The sequence below is a fragment of the Dermacentor albipictus genome, chromosome 10, assembly GCF_038994185.2.
Source record: "Dermacentor albipictus isolate Rhodes 1998 colony chromosome 10, USDA_Dalb.pri_finalv2, whole genome shotgun sequence".
Taxonomy (NCBI): Eukaryota; Metazoa; Arthropoda; class Arachnida; order Ixodida; family Ixodidae; genus Dermacentor; species Dermacentor albipictus.
The window spans coordinates 40,353,478-40,378,655 of record NC_091830.1 but is presented as its reverse complement, the minus strand read 5'-3'; the positions used below and the strand labels follow the sequence as shown (position 1 = coordinate 40,378,655).

At 48.2% G+C, this 25,178-nt stretch overlaps 1 protein-coding gene across 1 annotated transcript; it reads left to right on the top strand.

Annotated features, from left to right (window-relative positions):
• The first annotated feature begins 1,576 nt into the window (after nucleotides 1-1,576).
• Nucleotides 1,577-24,274, top strand: LOC135907338 (uncharacterized). The gene is made up of 4 exons (XM_065439021.2): nucleotides 1,577-1,943; nucleotides 16,188-16,467; nucleotides 18,043-18,331; nucleotides 23,035-24,274. Exons 2-4 carry the CDS (start codon nucleotides 16,226-16,228, stop codon nucleotides 23,911-23,913), a joined length of 1,410 nt encoding a protein of 469 aa, XP_065295093.1. The 5' UTR covers nucleotides 1,577-1,943; nucleotides 16,188-16,225; the 3' UTR covers nucleotides 23,914-24,274.
• Nucleotides 24,275-25,178: the final 904 nt, after the last annotated feature.

The following is a 25,178-nucleotide window of genomic DNA, read 5'->3' as shown; positions in this document are numbered from 1 at the left end:
CTTAACATTACGCTTAACCATTTCCACCAATGCAATCTCAGGCACACATAGCGGATAACGCTTATAATGCTGTTGAGCACTCGATGAAAGGCTCTTTTCATAAATACTGTAAATCATCTGCGCATACTTAACATCGCATCCAAATCGGTTATGTACCACCCACTTTATTTAAATATAGCCTCAATGGCAGTGATCGCTCAGTCTTCTTTGTCAATTAGACTGTGCTAAAGTTCTGTATTATGTATAATCTTGTTTCTTCATGTCATTCCGTTCAGTTCCTTTACTGATCAAACGTCCCGTAAAAGCCAGCCCACGAAAATTGACAACATTTTCAAATACTCTCAACTGCGCGAGCGAATTGAAAGTCGCAGGTCGACGTCGTCGCGGCCTTGAGGGAGGTCAGTGAAAGAAACTGTCGTTACACTTCCTCCCCAGGCCTTTCATTGCCGGCCTCTGTCGACATCTGTCAGCGGGCGCATTTATCTTTTGAGCTCGCAATTCCGCCCCGCTGCCACACCTCCTCGGCGCCAACCCTCCTCCTCCTCCTCCTCCTCCTCTTCCCCCGCTGAGTTGTCCCGTAGCGCGGAAGTCGCGCTCTGTTTCGCCATTCACACACGAGCGACGCGTCGCACTTCCGATCGCATCGCGGTCCGGCGCCTTATCACGCGCCGCGTTTTTTTTCGCCGGCTTCCATCCTTTCCTGTTGACTCTTCGGCGCGTCCTGTGTGTCTGTGCCTGCAGTAGTGCGTGCTGCAATGGGAACTCGCTACTGCGCACGCGTTCGAGGCCACGTACGCACGCGTTTGTCTGTATACCGAATTGGGCGTCTGTTTGTGTGCGGCGACATCGATGCGTCAGCGCGAGTGCGTCTGTCTCTCCGTACGCGCGCACCCGCGGATGCGCGCTAGTTCGTTTACGACATGCGTGTGTATAATTTAGCGCGCGTACTCGCCGCGTGAGCACGATCACGCGCGCGTCTGTGTGCGTCCAAACATTATTCCTTGCGTATACTCGTGCGCTTGCGTTTGGGAGACCGCCGCTCCGCGTTTATAGGCCTCACTGTGTGTACACGTCTGCGTCAGAACCCGAGCTCCCGAGCTAGTACGGCCTCCACCTCACCGCCCTCCCCCCCCCCCCACCGCCGCTCCGCTGTTGGTGCACTCGCATGCTGCGAGTTTGTATGTGTCAGCACTTCGTTGTTCATGCAATGTTTTTTTTCATGTTTTTGTTTTCTTGTAATACGAGCGCACGAGCTCACCCGTTCCTCGCAGGATGAAAGTTGGCGCTTGTTCTCTGTGTACCACATTTGAGTCACAGCGAACTGGAAAGGGAAATAGATGGGGAAAGGGAACAGCGTACTACATGCAACTACAGTACACTGTAGTTGTGTGTGTGTGTGTGTGTGTGTGTGTGTGTGTGTGTGTGTGTGTGTGTGTGTGTGTGTGTGTGTGTGTGTGTGTGTGTGCGTGCGTGTGTGTGCGTCAGTGTGTTTGTGTGTGTGTGTGTGTTTGTGTGTGTGTCAGTGTGTTTGTGTACGCTTCCCCGTCCGTGTGCCGGCGTTCGATGTCTGCATTCGAGCGAGTGCGTTGATCTCTGCCGCCACGGAGTTGGCGCCGAGAGGAAAGAAGAAGACAAAGAGAAAAGAAGGCAAGGGAAATGCCACCTCCTTCCCTTTCCCTTCCTCCAACCACCCACTATACGGGCTTCGACAAGGCGTCCGCCAAAAGCACGGCAGTGCGGCGCTGGCAGGCTGCCTACACGCGCGAGGTTGCTCTCCTGCCGGTTGAAACAAAAAACGTGCTTGGGGCGCCAACGACGACTGACGCGTCCCGGCCGACGGCGGCGCCTTCTGAAGCGGCGTCCACGACGGCGGGACGATATCTTCGGAGGAACGCGTCGAGCACGCTTCGCTGTCCGAGCGCTCCAGGCCGCGATCCCATGAGGTAAGAGTTGGGTACGTGATCCGTTTCACCGTCACAGCTGCGCCTAGCCCTGACGATTGCTCGTGTCGAACGATACATTTCAATAATTTCGCGCCGATCTCGCGTTCGCTTTGATACGCGACCGCTTTGCGAGAGTTGCGCCAGGATTGGCCACCGCCGAGATCGAACGGTTTCTTCAAAGAGAAAAGGCATCATTCGTTTGACTGGAACTCGCACTCGGTGATGCAGAACGGGCGTACCCTGTCGACAGCGTTAAGGCCAGTGCCCTGGTTTGCGGACTTTGCAGTGGTACTCCCACCTTCAATGCTGCGAAGGACCGAGTACAGGACATGGGATAATGTAGGAATTTCGTTACAACGGCGGTTCCTTTTTTCACGCTTCGTCGGATGTCCGGACGGAGCGCCGCAAGTGTTAATTATGCGAGATGGACCGGTTGTGAACGGTGGATCGTGCGAAATTAATTGAACCGAGCCATAGGAATCGTTGCATTACATCAGCCGGGTTGTTCTCACGCTAGAGTTTTCCGGCAGAGTTGGAGTTTATTTTACGATCGCGACTCTTTAATCCAATAGACTGCTACGAATCCTCGTCGGCCTGGCGAAAAACTGCCACCCTTTGAGCAAAAGGGAAACAAAGTTTTTTTTCTTTAGTTTTGGAAGTAAGATGCAGTTTACCTTTCTATTGTCTTTTTTTTTCTTTTAACGATTGGCGGGAATCTCACTAATCATCCTACACCACAAACAGCGAAGCAGCAGCATAAGGTGACACGTTCTTGTGTACTTCAAGATGGTGCGGCAGCCGGGCTTGTTTTTCCACGCGGGAGGCACTTCAGCTTCGACAACATCTCGTCCGCCCCCTTCGGTTCTAATGTGAGCATCTCGACGCAATACAGGAACTGCGCAGTTTTTAGACTCCGTGGCCGGAGGTCTACGGGAGAGCTTGGCACCTTACTCCTTGTCGCAATTTTCCATCTTCGACCTTGGTTCTATAGCTGCTGGTCTCCTAAGTGGCGATCATCTCACTTTTCTCGAGCAAGCAGCCGTAACTAATCTACAAAAACAGAGCTATTGTAAGCCAAGAAATACGATGAGAAGCATAGAGCGGGTGACAGGACAAACCACGGACTTACAGGTTGTTAGTGTAGCGTTTGTTCTTGTCGCTATCGTTGTCTATGACTCCGTATTTATTATGCTGTTTTGAGTAACGTAGCATACCATCAGGCCCACGAAAACACTTTACGCAGTCATCCCAGCTGCGTTGTAAAAGGGCGCTTTGATAGCACAGAAAAAAATAGGACAAGTGTATTTATTTATTTTTTGGTGGGGGGAAGGGGGCGGCGGGATGTATTAACATAATGTAAGAAAGACGTTTTGTTCATAAGTCTATATTTGTACTAACTTCTTGTATGCAACGCTATATTGTCCTTTTCGTGCGCCCAGTTGAGCCTACCTCTTTTCTTTTTGTTCTGTCGTTGTGTTGCTTTTATTGATGGTCAATTGATATCTTGATATACAGATCATCAATACAAATATTTATATATTAGACATGATTTATAGATGGTCCATCAGAGTTACAGAAGGGATACCAAGGCAAAGGACGCAAAGTCGATGAGGGCATCAGTTGGTGTGATGAAATTAGAAAATTTTACGGGCATAAAATTAGGCCAAGAGGTCTGTTGCCTTCCTGTCCCAATTGACTCCTTCTGTGTTCCCGTGAAACACCAAACATTTTGTCCAAGCCGCTTTCCGCTACCTATGCGAATAGAAGCCACCATACGGTAAGAAGCACAGGAGCAAACATTTTCCGTGAGATCATAGGGACGAAACCACTGGCAAAGCATCCGATGTGATGAGCCTGTTCCTCAAAGATACGCCGTATGAAATGTCGGCAAATGCTTTCCCCCTTTCGGCGGTCTGTTAGATTAAACGTCCCTAACCATGCTAAGCTTTACTCATATCAGCAATTCACGCAGCCTGTTAAAAAACAGCCCTGAATTTTATAACACGGTCCGTTACTTTGATAAACCGACGTTCTTCAGGATCCACGTAGAACCTCCAATCGAAATTTTATATTTCCTTGTCGCAGGAACGCGACTGCGAATCGCACCCGCGACCTTGTGCTAAGCTGCAGAACGAAGGTCGGTGAACGCAGCCTTGCACGAAACAACTTCGACGCAGCGCGCGGCTGATAACTTTCACAGCCGACGAAACGTGGTCTGGTTAAAGTATCTTCGGATCCATCTGATCTTTAACTGCGCCTGACGATATGCAGAGGCAAACCTAAGCGGCTCGTATTTTTCTCTTCGCACGAGGAAAAACGACGTCCATTGCCTCGCGACGGCGATACGACCTCGTCTGGCATGCATGACAATGAAAGCACTGTTACGTCAAAGCCCGATCAAGGTTTCTCCGCAGTAGCCGTCGTCGGGAACCTTCGGCGTGATGCGCGTCTGGGTTTCCTTTAAAACTGCACTCCACGGATAGAGTTGTCTGGGGGCTTTGTTACTTTTGTGACGAATGGCCTTGTAGTTAGCATTCACTTCAGTGAGCCTGTGTAATGAGAAGACAAGATTGATTGATTGATTGATTGATTGATTGATTGATTGATTGATTGATTGATTGACGGACGGACTTACTGACTGATTCCAAAACAACACATTGCTTAGGAGAAGCGCCGTAGTGCAGGGCTCAACATGAGTTTCGGCTTTTTAGCGTGCAAGTATATCTAAGCGCACGAGAGCTTTATGTTCCGCTACAAGAGGAATGCCATCGCCACCGCCGGAAACAGAACCGGTGACTTGATACCTGGCTGAAAAGTTCCACAGGCACTGATACTGTGCGGCGGGATTACTCAACGACACCGAATGCTTCAGAATGCATATTCGCCTCTCTTATTTTTCGCTCTCTCTCTCTTTCTTTTTTGCTCAGGTCGCATGTGAGGTTGCTGTTGAGGGAACACAGTGCGATACGGGGCTCCAAAAAATTGTCCCTAAATGAACTTTTTTTTCGCTTCATTATGTGCTGATAATTCTTGCAACAATTTCGTGCTGCATGACAAAAATTGGAGGACGCTTAAGCTTCGCCTTCAAGAGTGGGACGCGACAGCGTTCCCGTAAACCCGCCAAGGGGTATAAGACAATGCGCTACGGCACAGCGATCACTTACGATGCGCCCCGCATCGGACTTAGCGCCCACCTATCACGCGGTGAGCGTCGAGCAACGCAGCGTTCGGCGCGGCAACGAAACGTGCGCCTGAGCGAACGGAACGAACCAAAGAACTCGGTGTCTCGGAGGGGAAACGATCTACGCCAGCCAAACGTCGTGATCGGCACGGGCAGAGAGATAGATAGTTATCTAAACCGGGAGCACGGCGAAGCGTCGTCAGGGGAGAGGGAGTCCCGCGACGCGCCTGGCAGCGGTCCCAATGCGCGCGCGGCGCGCCTCCTGTCGGGGCAGCGCCGTACATTGAGAGGAGGGGGTCTTCTGTGTTTGCCGCAAGATGGCTCTGCGTGTGCGGAAAGCGCAGAAGAAATGCAGCGGAAACGCACTTCGCAACTCGTGTAATTGTGACTTCTGTACGTTACATGTTCATAATTACCGATATACACCGCAGTATAACTTTACACGGCTCGTTTCGAAGGCAACACCGCATTCACTAGAGGCGCGTTTGCACCGCTTGGAAGCATCGAACTCGTGGCTGAGTGGTAGCGTCTCCGTCTCACACTCCGGAGACCCTGGTTCGAATCCCACCGGGCCAATGTTGGAAGTTGCTTTTTATTTATGAAGCGCCTGCCGTGATTTATCGCTCACGGTCAACGCCGCAAACGCTGACACCGACGCCGACGACACCGGCTTTTCTGCGACACGAGCTCCTTAACGCTATCGCGTTAATATCTCACAGTGGTAGCTCCCACGGTATTGCCGGTTACGTCAAGCGGAACCCCAGCTTCTGCTGACAGGCTTGCTCACGGGGCGCAATGCGTGACCTTTACGGTGATATCTGTCGAGGGTGTTCAAACCGATATTTTGCGGACTCTGTAGGAGGCACCGTCACCATTCTCATCATAATCAACTTTCCTGGGTAGGTGTCTGAAAAAGACATCTAACCCCCCCCCCCCCCAAAGATTCGACATCGAGCGCAAACGTGCGATCTATTAGGCCACCTTCGATTCGCTGACGTAATGCCGTCATCGCAGTGACGTCACCGTCGTCGCAGTGACGTCACCGTTGTCTGTCCTCACCGTTGTCGTACACCTATCGCCGTCCTAGTGAGGCCTTCCTCAGCGCCGTGTCCTTTTGAACAACGCCTATTGAACAAGAAAGTTCAAAAGGAGGTTATAAGCATAAAGATCAAAACACAAATGAAGAACAGAGCTCTTTTCAGCATTAAAGAGACACTGTGCATCTAGAAGTAGCATCACGTAATGATTATATAACGCAATAACCCAAGGTCGAACTACAACACTATTAAAATAATGCAACATATGCATGACAGTCATCAAAGTTAGTGAGGTGCTCAAGCAGGATAGCATGGTAGTTTAGAAAAGATAAGCTGGTATGGCAGGTTTGCTCATTAAGATAGGTTGGTAAAGCCTATTGGAAAGAAGATAATTCATTAATGTTGGCAATCAATTGCGAAGATCGTTCTATTCATTTAGTGATAAGACTAAAGATGAGTGTGAATATTTCTTAGTCCGTGCGAAAGGTGGGTGTACCTTGAGTTCGTGGTGATTACGGGTGGAGATGTGGGCTGCTGAATGAATGAATTTGCGTGAAAAGGCACTGTCATGGTAATAAACACTCTGAAAAAAGGATAATCGTGAATATATTCTGCGTATTACGAAAGGTAAAATCCGAAGCGTTCTTTTTATAGATGACACACTGTGATAATGAGAATATCAGGACAAGATGAATCTAGAGGCTTTACTTTGAATTGATTCCAGCATGTTGGTAAAGTAAGCTTGATGTGGATGCCATATTTTAGAAGGGTACTCTAATGATGGTTTATTTAGCGAATTAAATGCCTCGACTTTACTGTCGGAATTATCAAGGAGTAGGCGACGTTTTGGAACGCCAAGCTTTCTAAAAGCTTTGGTAGTCTTTAATTTTAGATGATCATTACACTCTAGATTCTAATTAAGCAGCACTCCTAAGTATTTAATCGACCAAACTGTTTCAACTGCAGAATTGTTAGTTAGGTACTCGTTAGGCAAAAATATAAAAAAATTGATCCGTTTCGTTTTCTCGGTAATACTTTTCATCTGCCATTTGCTGGACCATTTTGAAAGAGTCGTTAAGTAGGATTGCAGAAAAGACAGAAGCTGTCATATTTCAGGGCTCAATATGCCATAACGATAGGAATCTCCGTCGTAGTAAGTTCAATGTTCCAGAAACGACCACATGGAGTAGAATAATGTTGGTTAGTTGATTTTTTTTCTCTTTCTTCCTTTTTTATTTTCTGGTCATTTTGTAAGGGTAGGGCGGTAGGCGGGGCTGGGAGTTTGCAAGCGAGGGTGAGGGGAAAGGGAGCGTGGAGCAACAGCCGTATGCATTATTGTCAAGCATGGAAGTTGGCGCGTAAAAAAAAAGGAATTCCGCTAAATAATCTTTCTTAGCTCAATGACGCTATCGCCGGTAAAGAGATAAAGGCTCCCGAGGGTGGTGCATTCCAACTTACGCAACTGTTCAGCCCCGGGGAAGGTAGCTACATGGGCTTGCTGGTACGGCATCTTCTGCATTCTTATGGCGCAGGCAGAACGACGGGAACACATAAAGGCACACTAGACAAACACATAGCGCTGTGTTTTTGGTTGAATGTGCATTTGTGTGTACGTGTTGTCCTGCCTGCGCTAAAGCAAAGTAGAAGCGTTCCTCCGATGACTTCAGCCGCCCTCTCGCTAATTACTGCTCGCACAAGGGTGGCTGAACTGGGGCTCTCGTGGAACGTCGTGAGCGATTGCTCTGTCGTGCGCTTTTTGCGCTCAAAGGGCGCAACTGCCATACTTGAGCGAAGTTTCTCGAGTGCTGACAGAAGCGAATAGTTGCAATGCAAACAGCAATAAACAGAGAGGAAACTCTCATGGATCCTTTCGACACTTGTTTGTAACGCGTTCTTTCTACAACTGACTCAACGGCGAACAACGAAGCTTGAACTGCTTGAACTTACCCTCGACTTATTTCTTCCTTCCTTTCTTTCTTTCTTCCCTTGCTGTTGTTTATTTTTTATTTATTCATCTTCTCTCCTTTCTTTCTTCTCTCCTTAGTTCCTTGTCTGTTCATTTTTTCTGGCTTTCCTATTACGTTTCTTTTATTTGTGTTCTTTGCTAACTTATTTCTTTTCTGCTTTCTTTACTGCTTTCCTTCATTCTTCGGCCCTCATAATTTTTCCCCTTTGCTCCCTCCTTCTTTTTCCTTCCTTCGTTCCTTCTTTCGTTTCTGATTTCTGGCCTGAATTCTTTCAATTTTTTTTTTACTTTTTCATTTCCTTTCTTCATCTTTTCCCTCCTCGTTTGCCGCTTTCAGGGAAGAACTTGCACATGATGCAGCCAATTAATAGTTGCTGCGGTGTAACTTTTGTTCCCGCTGCCCAAAGAAATCATCCGTTCATTTTCACGTCCGGCCCTAAGTGACAACGACCGCTCGTCACCCTCCTATCTTGCAACTTTCGTGCGCTAGCGGGCAAGAGGGCGTATCACTATTGATTCCAGCTACAGGGGGGGGGGGGGGGGGGGGGTTGATTTATTTATTTTTATCCCGCTACCAATTAGCCGTAGTTCTCACCCGACTATAAGCCGGCATACACATATGTAAGTGAAGGCTAGGGGAATAATCCCGCAGAAAAGAAAATTATTGGAACGAAGAATGGAGGCATAGCAAACAGTAAAATGCCGGCATTACACTGTCGTGGTAAATATAGTAATGAAAACAAAATCTGCCCGGAAGCGAATGCCAGCACGAGGACTATGACCGTACTTGAAACCATAAGCATTGCGATACCAAACGGAAACATGATAAGATGTACTATGGAAGGACGGGAAACTTGACTGGGGTGCATTTGCATCGCGAGTCCCAGCAGCTCTAAGAAGCCACACACAGAGATAGAGAACAAAGCAATAAGTATTTCTAATTACGTGATTGGTCTTCAATAATTACTTGACTATGCAAACGCACGAGAAAGAAAGTTGTTTCAATTAGCTTACGGTGAATACGGACAATGTATCATTAGCTACTAAGCTATTTATTAGGACGCACCAAATTTTATTACCTTTCTTTAAGTGTGCCTGTATTTGACTACATTGTATAACTACAGCCGTATAACCGTTGCAGAACTTAGCGCAAGACACAAAGGTGGCTCTCGTCTTCCTTTCCTTCACATGCGGTACACAAACAATTACGTCGTACATCTAACGATCCCGCACATTCTTTCTTTATTCAGGAAGTTCGGTTCGTACTACACGAAAACCACTTTGTATAATACCACCTTTATAGCTCCGGAGATCCCGCAGTTGCACACGATGGTCTACACATGATGGCTACTCGCGTCTTTCTCCCCGTTCACAACCTGTACGCAAAACAATTCGGCCCACACCGACCAATCCCAACTTATACACAAATTCTTCCTACGCCCTCCGTGCTCATCACCATCCTCTCTCCTTTGTTTGTGTCTTCCACCCTCCCCCAACTTCCTTACACACCGTAGCGGCTTGTGCTATATTTCTTACACACGCTTACTCCCTTCGCATCATCGCATCTCGCTGCTATGGTGTCAGCGCATTCGACGCTACGTGCGGAGCTGGGCCACTAACTCTTCAATTTAGGCAATTAGCCCTTCCCTCAAAGCTCTTCCCATTGCGACCGCTTCTCCTCATGGTGAGATGCGAGGGCTGCTTGCTTCTTAACGACGCGTACGAGAAACTCCAAATGATCGCGCAACTATGCATTTGCGACTCTCTAAAAGGAAGCAGAGAGGACAAATAAGAAAGCCTTGAACAGCGGCCGGCTCGAAGGAAGAGTCGCCTGAGCCCAACTGCTCGCGAAGCCGGTTTCCGCTCGGCAAAGATCAGAGGCGACAGAAAAAAAGGGAAAAAAAAGAGGAGGGTGGGGGGGGGGGGGTAGCTTGTTTCGCTTGACCCTGCCGGTGAAGTGCGGTGCCAGCGCGGGAGCTATTTCTTTATGCCGATGGCTGCCGCCGAATATGGTTGAAGCCCCGTACAACACTTGCAGCTCGGGGGCGAGAGATCGGAATACAAATGAGGTGTGGAAGCCTGTCATTAACGCGTGTCTATACCCTTTGATACCGCGTGTCGCCTTGTGCGAGTTCTCGAAGATGTTGCCGGGCACAAGGCTAAACGCTGTTACTCGAAGCTTCTTCAGCTGACCAATTATAACCGCGAAAGCACACAAGGAAGGCGACGGGATTCCACGAAGCCGAATATCGGTATAAGCGTGTGTTGCTACTTCAGGTGGTGGTAAGTGAGATATTTGGAGTGTTTTCTCAGTGGTATCCATGGAGGCCTTCTAATGGCGGCATTGCAGTGGGTGGAGAGGGTTGCAATAACAAAAAAAGAACCCCCCGGCGAAAACAGGACAAACCGAACGAATAGAAACATACTAAGTCATATATTGCACGAAATAACACACACTGCAGGTAGGCAAAAAATTATAGTCAGTAACCATCACTGGAAATTTAAATAGAAGCTAGGATACAAAACTACCAATGCTCAACAGCTGTTAGAGCGTACATTACAATACACTAAACTGATGTAACAAGTAAAAGTAGTGTTTGATCAAATGCATGTACGTGTTTGAAACCTGAAGGATGCGGAGCAAAAATATATGTATACATAAAGCTTGTACAAAATAGAGATGTCTAAGCATTAGCAGATGCTTGTCGAAATGTGCAAGATCGATTTGTGTGGCTATGGCATGGCAAGCTGTTCCAATTGATAATGGTACGAGGAATAAATAGCTATGCATAAAATGTGCATTGTATGGAATACGTTTCACTTTGAAACAGTCACCACGCAGTGCAAAGACTAATGATGATAACTGGGAAAAAATGAAGCTGTAGTGGGGCGAATGGTGACACAACCGATGGAATATACAAAGGCAAGGGGGTTCTGCTGCGAAATATTGAGGGCATTGCATAAAAAATATCCATAATGATTATGACGATGTGCATTATGATGATAGTGTTGACAGCAACCATTTTAATAGCTTTCCTTTTAATGCGCTTCTTTTTTTTCAATAGTGTCGACAAGTGCTTACGAGTACCCCACGGGCTTTCACCACATATTTTCATAGCGTACATCTTGTAACAGGCTCTAAGCACGGGACATTTTCTCACTTGAAACTACTGGAACACTTCTCCGCTTCAGTGGCGCTAAATTTACATGTTCTCCAAAGGGAATATGCAAAAGTTAATTGATAAAATTTTGTTAATTGGCTAACATCATTCGGCAGTTTGACTGGCAGCTAGTGTGCCCCTGTTCCAGCAGTTCAGCTAATGTGATATCATGGCATTATCCACCGCACGAGAACCTCATTGCATCTATTTCTGTTAAATTAAGCTAGTCGTGTATTGGCTTCGTCAGAACAGGTGAAGACGTGTACAGACGAACTGACCATGAGACGGAAAACATGCGTTTCGTAGCCTTCTAGCGTCGTTTCTCACTTTGACCTGTTAGCAGCGCAAATCAATCATTCCAGTAAATGACGTTACGAGCGTGACACAAAGGCCAGCTTCACCACAGACCCGCTACGATGGCTCATCGGCTACGCCGTTGTGCTGTAGGTAGAGGGCTCGACTCCCAGCCACACCGGCCAGCAATGCTACAGGGGCGGAATGCAAGAACGCTCGTGTACGTCGGTATGAGTGAACCCCTATAGGAGTGACCAGGAAGTCACGACTATCCCGGGAGTCTCCTCCTTACGGTGCCTCGGCCTTCGGACGCAAACGTTCATCAATTACTATTATCATTTCACTTGCACAAAGTGCTGCGCAGTTTCGCCATAAACACAGGAAGTGTTTCAAGGTTGCACCCTTTGACGCGTCATTGCTGCCGCTCAACACCTGAGTCAGGGCAGTCAATGTTCGACAAAGGAGGCGAATCGTTTTTAAAGATCAACTACTAAGTAAGTTTAGATTAGTCACGCTTACTTTTCTTTCTAAACTCTATTTTCATACCTTTGAAGGAAAATGGCAGATTATTAGTAACGAAAATTAAAGCCACACTTTATTTTTCTTTTTTTTATTTCCCGCAGAAAACTCTGCGCCGGTAGTTAGTGTGACGTCATAATTTTCAAGGTAGTCTCGTACTTAGGCCGTTTTAACCTAGAAGTTCTGGAGACTTGCTATACTTTAAGTCTTTATTTCCTTTAGAAGTCACTGCAGTCATTTTTTGGCAAATAGATCGTTAATAACACCCGAGTAGAGGCCGCCGAAATTCGTGACGACATGGCTTGCGAGGTGCAGGAAGTTGGGTACAGCATCGGCTGCCGTCTCTTATTTTCCGCGGCTTTTGTGGCGTACCAAAAGAGCGGCGGTTCTTCCATTGCGTAAGCGCGGTTAACTAACACAGCCTAACTTAATGTATTCCTCTTTAATGAGCCCCTTAACGCGGGAGCTAGCTCAAAGACCAACGCGCCGACGCTTGCCAATAAACAGGCGATCTGTGTTTCCCGTGATGTGGACGTGCCATTACTAACTGCGCAATTAAACGCATATACGAAAACACTTGTTTTGATTCAACGCACGCGTATTTCCCATGTGTAAGGTGCGCTACCTGTCGTCGATGTCTACTAAGTAGTTTAGCGAACGAACAATAAGCCCTCCCCATTCTCGCCTTTCGAAGCAATACCTGCTGGCTCCTCATGACTGGTTCGGGTTTGTCTGCAGAAGTCATCATTGTCGTCAGGCTATCCATTGCCACCGGTGACGCGGCCATCTGTCGCAACACGTTCAATACAGCAATCTGCACGTTTACACTAACAATATTTAAAGATACGCAGATCCAATGCGCGTCTTGGAATAAATTTGAAGTGAAGCTTTTGTGAAGTGTTTGAAGAAATGTTATAAAACTAAATCTCATACATACATGTAAGTCTGTCCAGCGTCGACGCAATGATATCTGCAGGACGAAGGCTATGTAATTACCAGTGCAACCTAAACTGACTATGCTTGCTTTTGTTGGTTATATTGGGGCTGTATGCCTTAGTCAGGCATGAATAACGTCTCTGGCTTTGGTCTCCGTGGCTTGTTTTCTTTTGTAAATTAATAAAAAGAAAACAAGGAAAAAAGGAAAAATGGCGATAAGAGCTTCATGCACCGAGAATTGCGACGCACATGTAAATAGATAGTCCAGGATTCTATATCCTTTATGTAACAGTAATTGGCCAATTATAGGCGCACGCCTAGTGGCAGTTACCAGGGGGCCCGAACGGATAGAATTGTTCGAAACGCGCGATCAGCTTTCGTTCACGTTCGCCTCACGTGATTGACCTAGGCCTTGCCTAGTCGGCTGGATGGATGGATGTTATGAGCGTCCCCTTTGGAACGGGGTGGTGGGTTGCGCCACAGAGCTCTTGCTATTGTAACGCCTAGTCTCCAATCGCACCAGGTGTCCTCGAGTTCAAGTCGCGCGGCGATCTTGTGTATGTTCGCGTGCTTCTTTCATGCTCGGAAAAACACTTTTATGTCGCACGTATTGACCAACAGAAATGTGTATCCGGAGTTTTTCATCTAGCCCTACAATTTTCTCATTGATACTTTTCATCTAACTGCAATAATTGAGAAGTTTATTAATCAATGAAGACTAATTATTTAATTAGGCGGGATGCAGAAATAATAATAATCTGAGCATCGCCAGGCGACGGCAAACAACACTGCCTTGGTTCTATCCAAATACGTGGCGTTTGCATAATCTTGGTGCATGTAAGTTGGGACACCCAGTATGTAGCACGAGTTCACCGATGCTATGAGCGAATACAAAACATACCATTAAGGGCATTCATTGCTCTTATTGCCTCATTTATTGCCTCACGCGTTCGCGCTGCGTTTCTGTTTACGCAGAAAGCACAACGTCCGACACATTGTAGAAGCTTGCAAGAGTGTTTTTTTATTATTATTATTGCGCGCATGTGCTAACCACTTTGCGGGCGGCGTTAATGGACACAGCGGCGCGGGTCTTTAATGGTCGGTCACGTGAGAAACACCTTGTGTTTGCGAACGCGCTGACCCAACGAGGCGTTAAACTAAGTGCTGTTGTTAGACGGCTACTCAAAATTCAGCGCCAAGTTGTTGGCACGTCCATGTCCTGCGAGCATGCGTAGAACAACGCGTCGTAAAACCCGATAAGCAGTAAGAGGAGGTTCACTACTTTCCAAGTTGGTCTCGAGCTTGTCACGCTGAAGACTGTAGTGGTAACGCGTGAGTATACTCGTTTGTGTTTATGCAGTAGATATCTGTACGGCTCTTCTAAGAACAGACTGCAAGGATAGCTGGCGTGTAGTAATACAGCCTTGTATGCATACGTGTGTATCTCCAGTTTTCCCGTTGTCTGTCGCGCTCCCGTACGCAGTAAGTTATTGAACTCTTCAAAGGCCAATATTTGATCTGAGTTTATCATCATCCTAATTATCAGGAATTTTATATGTATGTCCACTTATCCAATTATCCCTACCTTGCGCTGGCTGATTCCAGGTTGTGCCTGCGAATTTTCTAACTTCATCACAACACCTACTTTGCTGCCGCCCTCGATTGCGCTTCCATTCTCTTGGCACTCATTCCGCAACTCCAACAGAACAATACTAATCTGCTCCATGCATTGCATAGTTACCTTCATGGTTTTCTCGTATTGTCAACTAGAACATCGGCCGCGTCCATTTGGCCTCAATTCCTCTAATCTCTTGTTATAGTCCACCGATCGCAACTTTACTAAAACATAGTACAGATCGGTGGTATTATTTTATTTACATGATACTGCAGACCTTTTTGGTCCAGGCAGGAAAGTTTAATGCGATATTAATTTCAGTGCGATTAGAAAATTTTGAACATTTAGGATATCTCTAGCGCTCGGCGGAGTCGACCCCACGCCGCGCGCGGACTTCGAGGCGGCACCGCCAGATGCCGCACAGTACGCATTGGGAAGCGAGAGAGAGATTCGCGGTTGCACACACGTTTCAGCGTTGGCAGTGCGATGTGTCTTTGCATTGCTTCAATATCGATCGCTTTAACGGCCGTGAGATAGGGGCCCTGCCAGAATATTTTGTTCCGTCGCTCGTAGTGAAGTCCTTAGCATGTTTTCATGCTTTTTTCTTGGACTCCAACTTCCTGGCCCGTATGTAAGTACCTGTAGAATGCCGTGGTTGTACACTTGTCAAGGATAACGGCAAGCTTTCGGTCATGATATGCTAAGGTCTTTCATATGCGCTCCAAAAAGGCTACAACCCATTTTTATTCTTCTGTAATTTTCCTTACGTTCGACTCGCCAACTTTGTTATAGAGCGAAATTAGGCACCTACTGGTTCTAAGCAACCTTTGCGTCCTCTGGCCAGTTTTAGTTTAGAAAAAGCAATGCATCGCTGAGGGTAACGGCAATTCAACTATAAGTGACCCCCTTTGCTGTTCGCTAGAAGAAATTTGCTTCCAGTACCGGCATAAATGAGATTATGATTACAGTCATCATGCTTTACCGGCTGTGCTCTAACGATCACCTCCGCCGGCCACGGTGGCTCAATGACTAGGGAGTTCCGACACCGAGCAGCAGGACCCGGGTTCCACACGCAGCAGCGGCGGCCGCATTTCGACATCCGCGAAACGCAAGAACGCTCGTGTATTTACATTCACGCGCACGTGAAACAACCGCAGCTTGTCAAAAGTACTTCGTAGCCCTCCACACGTCGTCCCTCGTAACTCGCTGCACAGTTTCGGGACGCAGTTACGATCCCTGAATTAAAAGAAGATGTTGATCATCATGATCACGTAACGCACAGCTGTCGCTGTAATGAGTTAATGAGTAGCAGTCGCTGTAATGAGTTAATGAGCAGCAGTCGCTGCAATGAGTTAATGAGTAGCAGTCGCGTATCCTCAGGCCTTCTCACGCCCTTGTCAAACGCGGACCCATCGCCTTTGACGTGGATCTGCAGGTGCGACCGCCCGTCTCATTCACTCCCGCTAGAGCACGCGCAACGAAATAATTGAGTGCGCGCCATGAGCCGTTCGCTCACGCCCTTTGATGACGCGCAGTGACCCCTGAGAAGAAGTGAACGCGGACAGCGAGGGACATGCCGACGTCGTCGTGGAGCGACGAGCTCGTCGAGTGGGACGACGAACTGACGCGCGAGACGGACCACATCCAGCTGGGCCTGGTCGAGCCCTGGCTCGACTCGCACCCGCTGCCCGAGGGCGTCGAGGCGCCTCACCCGTCCCGGCTGCGAATGGGGCAGGACGCGTTCATCGCCAGGCGACACGAGCTGGCCGCGCACCGCTTCGCCTTCGCCACGTTCTCCGGATGCGACGCCTTCAGGTATTGTGAAGCCGTGCTATAGTAGAACAGTGGCATTAAAAAATCAAGAAGGAGGAGGATGCCGGATGGAGTAGCAGGCCGTGGTATAAATGATACAAACAAGGGAAAAGGTGCCTCAGGAAAGGCTGGCCAACGTTTCGATAGGAAAAGAGAAGATATATGTCCTCCTGTCGAAACGTTCGCCAGCCTTTACTGGGGCGCCTTATCCATTGTCTATAACCTTTACACCATAGTAAAGTAGTAGTAGTAGTAGTAGTAGTAGTAGTAGTAGTAGTAGTAGTAGTAGTAGTAGTAGTAGTGGTAGTAGTAGTAGTAGAAGTGGTAATAGTAGTAGTAGTAGCAGTAGTAGTGCGCTCGTAAGCACCGCATAAATTACACTAAGTGGAACATTTTTGTAGATATGTCCTACCTAGTGGAACCTATGTGGAACGAGATTGAGGGTGTAATAGTAGGACGCAAGGGCGGACGCCTATGACGCAATGCAAGAGTCAGCGGAGATCATTAGCACAGCCCTTCGCCATGAAGTGCGTAGACCTAAAACAGGCTAACGATTATCAGCAGTAGTAGTAGTAGTATCAGTAGTAGTAGTAGTAGTGCCGCAATAGGGGAGCAATTAGAACGCGATGCTGGGGTAATTTGAGATCGCTGGAAAGCGCTTCCCCCTGTGTTGGGTATGAATTAGGATACGGTTGATGATTACCTTCATTAGCAAACATAACTGTTAAATGTCTTTCTTGTGCTGTCCTTCTTTGTCTTACCACTGTAGCGCAGCATAGCTTGTACGGTGATCAACTAGCTCAAACGACCGCACTTCTCTAAAACGACCATGTTGTGGCATCCAGTCGTTGACATTACAGCGAAGCTGTTAGCATCTAGTGGATTTGCATTTTTTGTGTTCGCGTCCGTCAGCAAAAATGTAGGCCCATCCCCGTGGCAGTGCAGGGCCACAAACAGTGGCTCGTACTCCCGTAAGGCAGAGGCTTCAAGAAGTCAGCAAAGTGAAGCGAACAGTGCATATATCTTTTGAATCACGCATACAGGCGTACAGAGCAGCATACGTTTCAGTAAAGAACAATCACAAAACAACCACCCGAACCATATAATTGATGATAAGACGATCCTGATAACAATGCGAAGCACGTAGTGCTCCCCGCATACGTTTCCAGGATAAGATTACTGTTTCGCAAGCCGCCGCGCCGACGGCAGCTTGTGGTGTGGGGAGTGACGTCACTAGTCCTCCGTATGTAAGATAACCAGCCTAGCAACTGATTTCATTGTTGCAGCACCGCTCTAGGTTGCGGCGTGCTGTCAAAATTACCGTTACTCCCATTACTACCACAAGTCTAAATTACCATTACTACCATTATTCTAAAGCGATGAATATTCTAAAGCATTGCATACGTCTCTCAGAAGTTATAGTGGTGGTTTTCAACAACTTCACTGGGCATCCACTTCGGCAGGGCCAGCATGGCGAGTAAATTTTTTTTTTCATTAGCTGAAGACAACCGTTACCGAAACGCTCGGTATACACTTGCCTATCTGCGTGGCCACTAATAAGCTGCCGTTGTTGCCCAGCTCTCGGCCGGAGTTTGCCGAGGCCGCCGCACACGTCTTGGACGGCACTCCGGCCATCTACGTGTACCACAACCGGAACACGCTGTCCGAGCTGCTGGAACTGTTCCCGCGCACCGGGCGCATCACCCTCAAGCACGACCTGAGCGACAGCGACGAGGGACTCGTCTACGCCGCCAGGAACGAGCCGCACCACCTCGCGCACCTGGAGGGAAACTTCGCCGACCACGAGGACACCGGGCTGGCCGTCTACGGCGACGCGGTGACCGACCTCCTGCTGGCTTGCCCGAACGTGAGAACCACCTCGTCTCGGCTGCACAGCGCGGCCTCGGGAACGCGATGAGCGCTTTGACATCACACTAAGACTGCTACCGCCTCCTGTGGAGGCAAAATTCGAGTGTATTGAAGAAAACATATTTGCATGTGCAACCGGCCACAAAATATTACGGACCACGAAACCTGAGAAAAATTTGGATATCTCCGCAGCCTCACAACACAGCCTAATATTAGCATTTCGGGCCTCCACTAGAATATGCTACGAACATCTCCATATACAGTATTAATGGCTACTGCTACAGGCTGCTCGAGAATTGAACATTTTCCAACATCCTGTGGTCCGTAAACTTTTGCGAGCGGGTGTACATATACGTTACGCTCTCAGACATAAATCGGCGAAATTACCTGGTAATCATGTATACTCGCTCACCAATATTTTAGCAACCGTGTACTCACTCACACTAACACTCGTCGGTACTAACTCACGTCCCTACTCTCACCCACTCGTCCTCACCGTCACTCACTCGCGTCCATAGACCCTTCCGTTTGCACTTACCGGCACGCCACTGTCAAGCTTGCAGTAACGCCTATGCTCCCACTCACCGGCATTGAATTGCATGCGTGCTCACGTCCGCTCACACTCGCCGACAGTCGCTCACGGTTATACTCACGTCCAGTGAAACTCACCATAACCCACTCCAATTCAAACCCACGTTACCCGCCACCCTCCCCAGTTCAGACTCACTTCCATAGACACTGTTCGTAACAAATAATACTGTATCCCACGCCTCGTAAGGGTGGTTTAGGGTGTAGCGTGTGGATGCTCGATGTAAAGTCAGCGTGCTCGTCAGTGAGCATGCCGACCTATGCTCTCGGTGGACGTTTAGCGGCAAAACGTATGGGTTCGGCTCCCACCTGTGGTATGTTGTGTTTTCGTCCACTTTCACTCGCCTCGGAGAAAAAGACAGTGCGAAAAAGGTGTATATATATATATATATATATATATATATATATATATACAAAAAGGTTGAAAAGTAGGCCTGAGCGGTAGCTTGCTAGGGCCTGCTGCTTCACACTGCACCTTTTTCTCGGAATTCGTGCATCTTGGTCATACGTGAAAATTTATTTACCCAATGCTTTGTCTTGCTTTATTGCCTGTTTTTGTTTTTGTTTCAGCAAAGAAAGTGAGCACCTTGTATCCACTGATTATTCCTGCTCAGCTATTAAAGGAGGCTATGTTTCATGTATTCGTATCCAAAGACATGTACGTGGGAAGAGAAAAATTGTTTTCCTGGGTATCCATTGGACCAATTCGATGAGGCTGTATTGAAAAGAAAAGAAGTTGAAAGTAGAATTTTTAGGGAGCAGATTCTTTATTTGGGCTAATAATTTTTACACACCAAATTTTGAAGAGTAGAAAAAGAATAGGTTTCTGCAACTCGAAATACAAAGAAACAATTTAGAACATTTACATAAATTCAGGGGTGTGACATCCCAAAACTATGGTGTGATTATGGGTCACGCCTTAGTCGGCGACTCCTGATTAGTTTTACCACCTGGGGTTCTTTCACGTTCATCTAATGCACAATGTACAGTCGACCGATTCTTTAACAGTACCACGCGAGTGTCGAGGCCAACCGGTAAGCGCCTTTTAAGGCGAGGAGGAAAGTGGAGAGGAAGGTGCAGCGAACCATGAGGTGGAAAGCGGAGGAGGGTATGACTAAAACGTGAGGAGAAAAGCGTAGTGCAGCGACGATGGCTACGAGATGGCGCCAGAGTATCGCGCATCGTCTGAGAGGTCTGTCGGCGGCGGCTGTTGTGAATTGCGCCCACGCGTCAACCCATGCGCTTGCTATCGCGGTTTCCAAGTTAGAGGGACAGTCGCGCCACGCTCCGCTCTGTTTACAACGTGCCACGCGAGATTGCCAATATATCGCGAAATGAAAACACGTGTAAGGCTGCGCTCAGAGAGAGAGAGAAGGGAAGACAGAAGGGAAGACGGAAAGGCGGGGAGGTTAACCAGACTGAGTCCAATTTGCTACCCTACACTTGGGGAGGGGAATGGGGAGTGAAAAAGGGAGAGAGAGAACTTAGGTGTAGGATGTCTATAGTCGGGCACTCAAGTCTATTGCCCTCAGGTAGCGAAAAAGTGCTCGAACTGCTTTCTGGGCCAATGAACTGTGAGGCCAGACTCCCAAGATCTTCGCTTCCGTAAATGGCCTGTCATCCAGTCTATTTAAGGCACACTGGAGAGTCTCACGTTGATTATCGAAGCGAGAACAGTGGCACAGAAGGTGACTGATGGTCTCTTCACACTTGCACTTAGCGCACATTGGTGAATCCGCCATTCCAATACGATAGCTGTAGGACTTGGTGAATGCTACTCCTACCCACAGCCGACACAGTAGTGTGGCGTCACGTCGTGGAAGGTTCGCTGGTAACGTAAGTTTCAGTGATGGGTCGAGGCTGTGTAAACGACACTTGGAGTTCTGTGGTGTATACCAGCAAGCTAACGTGAGCTAATTTGAGCGCAGCAAGCAAGCTGCGCTCTAATTCCGCATTAGAGAACATCCTAATAATCGGTGATATTTTTTTGCCTGTGGTGCTCTAGTGCACATGCACAGGAAAATATTGAACAAAGCGTGTAAAGTTGCAATGCAATTGTATCGTATATATATTTTTACGGTGGACGTGGACTACAGCGGCATATATTATAAAAACACGCGTCAGGATTAACGCGCACTTGCTGTCACTGATAAGCAGGGAAGCTTATTCGCGGCAGTGACGTGTTGTCACAACAGTGGGAAGAGCCTTGCAGATGAAACTTGGGCTTCGAGTGAACTTTGTGCGCATGCGCTACTCTTTCTGATCACGTGGCTTCGGGCTGTTAGAAGGCGCTGACCGGCCGGCCAGTCTAGCCTACATGCAAGAACAGAGCTTTCATGTAGGCTCCTTAGGCCAGTCGACACTCGCGCGGCAACGTTAAAGAACTGGTCGACTCTGCATTCGTTTGGGCATTCCACTCACATCGGGTTGAAGCAGCCGGGGCCGGGATTTGAACCCGCCGCCATATGCCCTCGTCGTGTATCGCCACCGCAGCAGCTTTACCAGGGAAACTGTGTAGAGCACCGAAATAGCACGGGCAGGAGATGAGTGCGTCATTTGGCTGTCAGTGGCTTTATCAAAGAAAGAGTTTGAATGCTCGGCATAGACGGCACGTCGCAGTTTACCTTCTTGCCCTTCTGTTCTTTTCTTTTTGCAGATTCAGAAGGGTGTATTGTATGCTCAGGATCCGCAATAAAATGTTAGCTCTAAGTCAGTGTTTGTCTTGTCTCCACTTCTCCTTTGCCCTTACTACGCTATGTTTTCTTTAGAGTGCAACTCTTGATGGCCCATTCCTGCGGCGAGCGTCGGCAAGGGAACGAGCACAATAGCAAAAGAGGAAAGAACGAACGCGAAGCGGCAGATGGAAGACGCGAACCGCGAACGGCGGACACCAATGACAGCGGCCCCTTCAGTAACGTGCGCCCGGGAAACTAGTTTCATGCGGACTCGCCCGACCGCTCGATGCGTACTCGTATCTGGTGTCAATCGGACTATTAGTTTCGTATTATCGTCTGCTCGCATCAGCTCTCGCTCGCGCTTGTTTGGTTGGCTTGGTTTGGTTTCATTTGCGCTTGTCTAGATTGTCATGGTCTGTGATTGTTTGTATGCACGTAATATTTGTAATCTTATTGTATGCACGACGTGAATTGTGTAGTACTTTCTGGAAGTCAAGCGGCACCAGCGATTACACTGGAACCTTCGGTGAGTCAAGCATAAAAGCCGACGTGGTTCACCCGCAGATCAAATTTTCGACGGTTGCCGACTCTGCTACATGTCTCTCTAGAATTCTTTGCCTCAGTGTATAGAACGTACAACGATGGTATCATGGTAGGTTTGCGCCAACCGAAACGCTTTAACACTCGTCATTTGAGGGTCACAACTGCAAATCCTCAAAGGCACGTGTCAGTAGATTGAACCACTTCGCATGTTTTCTTTTCATTATTCATTTCTAATCGCCCATCGCGCACGTGGTCCATCACACTGATAATAGCAGCGTGGTGGCATCGGAACCAATGACACTGAGCGAAATGAGAGGTAAATAAAATCAGTCGTTAAAGGACGCGGCCCTAAAACTTTGACTTAATTGTCACGCTTGAAGATCCGAAGGAACATGGCCTTACTGTATACTTTTCGTCCAATGTTCAGACGCCACAGAGCTGGACAAAACATTCACCGAGTTTCCCCATCTCTTTTGTGCGATGCGACGTCTCCTGCCTCTTTCGTTTATGGACGCCTTGCAGAGTTTCTCGGTTTGACGCCACATATCCCGTATTTCACACGGACAGAGCAGCCGCACGACAATCCTTCAAACATCGATATCGTCGAGGAAGTGGCAATCGGCCACACAGCGAAGCTCGAAGCATTGGAGTGTAATAGTCACGTGGTCGGTATCCCACTCCCCGGGCGAAGAGTGCGAGGGCTCGTAAACGCCCTGCGCCTTTGATGGCTCAACAGGCCTTGCGCAGTGGTTTCCGAACCTTCCATAGGTGTCCACACGTTCGAAACATTGCTGACTCGTAAGCATTTTTAACAAACTCCAAATTTTCTAGTGCATACGAGCGGATTTAAAATGTCTCTGGCTGCTTTTTAAATTTGCTTTCCTTGGCTCTGCAGCTACGCTTACTGGCGGCAGACATCCTCCCTGCTTTGGACGCCGCTCAAGATAACAACGAGCTACGCTCAGCCATCGGGAACCTGCTCGTCGTCGTGCTTGGCGGTTACGCCTATGGTCACGATGGCGGCGTTGAGTCATTTGTTCCCGCCAGTGCCGATCAGGTCAAGCGCGCCGCCGAAATGTGTCCCGAAGCTGGACTCGTGTACCTAGCGGTCGATTCCCCGGACCCTGTCCAGGAACTGACCGAGTTCAACGCACCCTCCAAGTTGTGTGTTTCCTACGAGCCCGTCACGACGGCCTTCTGCCCGTTCTCGAGCGTCGTGCCGGCCCTCAAGAAGTTCGACCTCTCGGCGCTGACCCTCAAGAACTTCAAGGACGTCGACCTCAACAAGGTCGCCAAGACAGGGGAGAAGACCCTGCGCCTGCTGTCCCTGGACCACTGCCACGTCCTGGACGAAGAGGTCAAGTCGAGCGCATTTCGAAACCTGGTCGCTCTCAGGATCACGTGGGCGACGCCCGTGACCCTGCAGTGCCTGCTGTCCGAGTGTCCTGAGCTGGAGTACCTCAAGCTCGGTTCCACCGAGGTGTCCCGGATGTTCCTGTCACGGGGGTTCCCCAAGACGTCGCTGACGTCTCTCAGGAGCCTGGAGCTGCGTCTGGACCACCCGTTGGAGCACCACGGACTCGACGAGGAAGACCTCAACGTGATGGTGGAATCGTTACCGTCGCTGGGATACGTGTCCACGAATTCGGCAGAGGTGCGACTGTTCCTCAGGCGGAGCGCACCGCACGTCAGGATAGGAACTCTTTTCTGCGCGCTGTGCGCGGCAGAGTTTTGCCGCAGGACAGGAAAGTGCAGTGTGTCGAGCATCCTGTGATAACGTATCCTGCGTAAGACACGACGAGAAGATATGCGCAGGTGCTGAAGTAACTGTCCGTTAGAATCGCCAGAAGAAGGATTCACCAAACCCTGTGGCCGCGCTGTTCGCACTGCGCTACGATTAAGCTTTGCTGTGTTGCAGAGAGCCCACTCCCAGAACATCTGCTTCGTTGAGGTTTGGCGTTAATGTGGTCTTGATTCAAAGCGCTGCTTTAATACGCATGACGTTGTTGGTCGACCGTGCTTGTATTGGCCACATGTTCCGCATTTACTGTCACCCATGCGCAGCGCTGTCTAGGATGGTGTCATAGAGTGCCGAGAGGGGCAGGAGAAAATAAACTCCATTATTTAACAGTCAGCCTTCTGCCAAATGCCTACAGTCAGGCACTTAAACCTTTTCCTCTAGTCAGCTAAATGCCTACTCACCTAAGTCGGCTTCTGCAAAAAAAACAAAAAACAAAGAATTGCGTTTGTGGTTTGCTTACAACAGCGAAAATGTTACCCCGCCCTTCCCGCGGCGGAAAAACAGCACAAAGAAGGAGATGTGTTTAAAAGCAAACATCTATGACTTGCCTATTTTGCTGCATATCAACAACAAACACAACACAATAACAACAAAGAGTATACCATCTGGCGGTTTCCCTGCCGTGTCCTGTTCCTTAGCATATATACTGCGTGTGTCGCACTACGAATTCATAATCTGTGATCTGGCTTCAACGCCAATGTCGACGTTATGACTCAATGGGATTGTGATAATGATGATCCTAGACAGTGGCATAGGCCCGCGTCAGGGGATAGGCCAAAGTGAGTGCGCGATGCCAGTTTGGTTTGGTTTGGTTTGGTGCCTGTAATTATAGCACAACCCACTGCGGGGGATTGGCCATGAATCGGGCAACAGTGGATCGAAAAAGAATAAATACCTAAACAGGATTTTTTTAGTAACAATCCGTGGCATTTTCTTCCTTCACCGAAGCAACTCGCGAGACGTAAAGAATTCAACGCTAAAATTTTCCCTTTCGTTTATTTTTTGATTATTCACATTTTTATGTTTTCTAGTATGTAGGTACAGTAGATTTTATATCTATAGAACGTAAATTTAAATTTTCTCGGGTTATAGTTATAAGTTATATGCTGTGTTCCCCACAGGAAGAGGAGGAATAAACTTTTACTGTAGAACCATCACTTTGTGATGGCCGGGCCTAAGCCTCCCACGAAGGGACGTCGAGGGCTTGCCTCGCCGCCGCCTCGCGGGCGTGCTGGGTC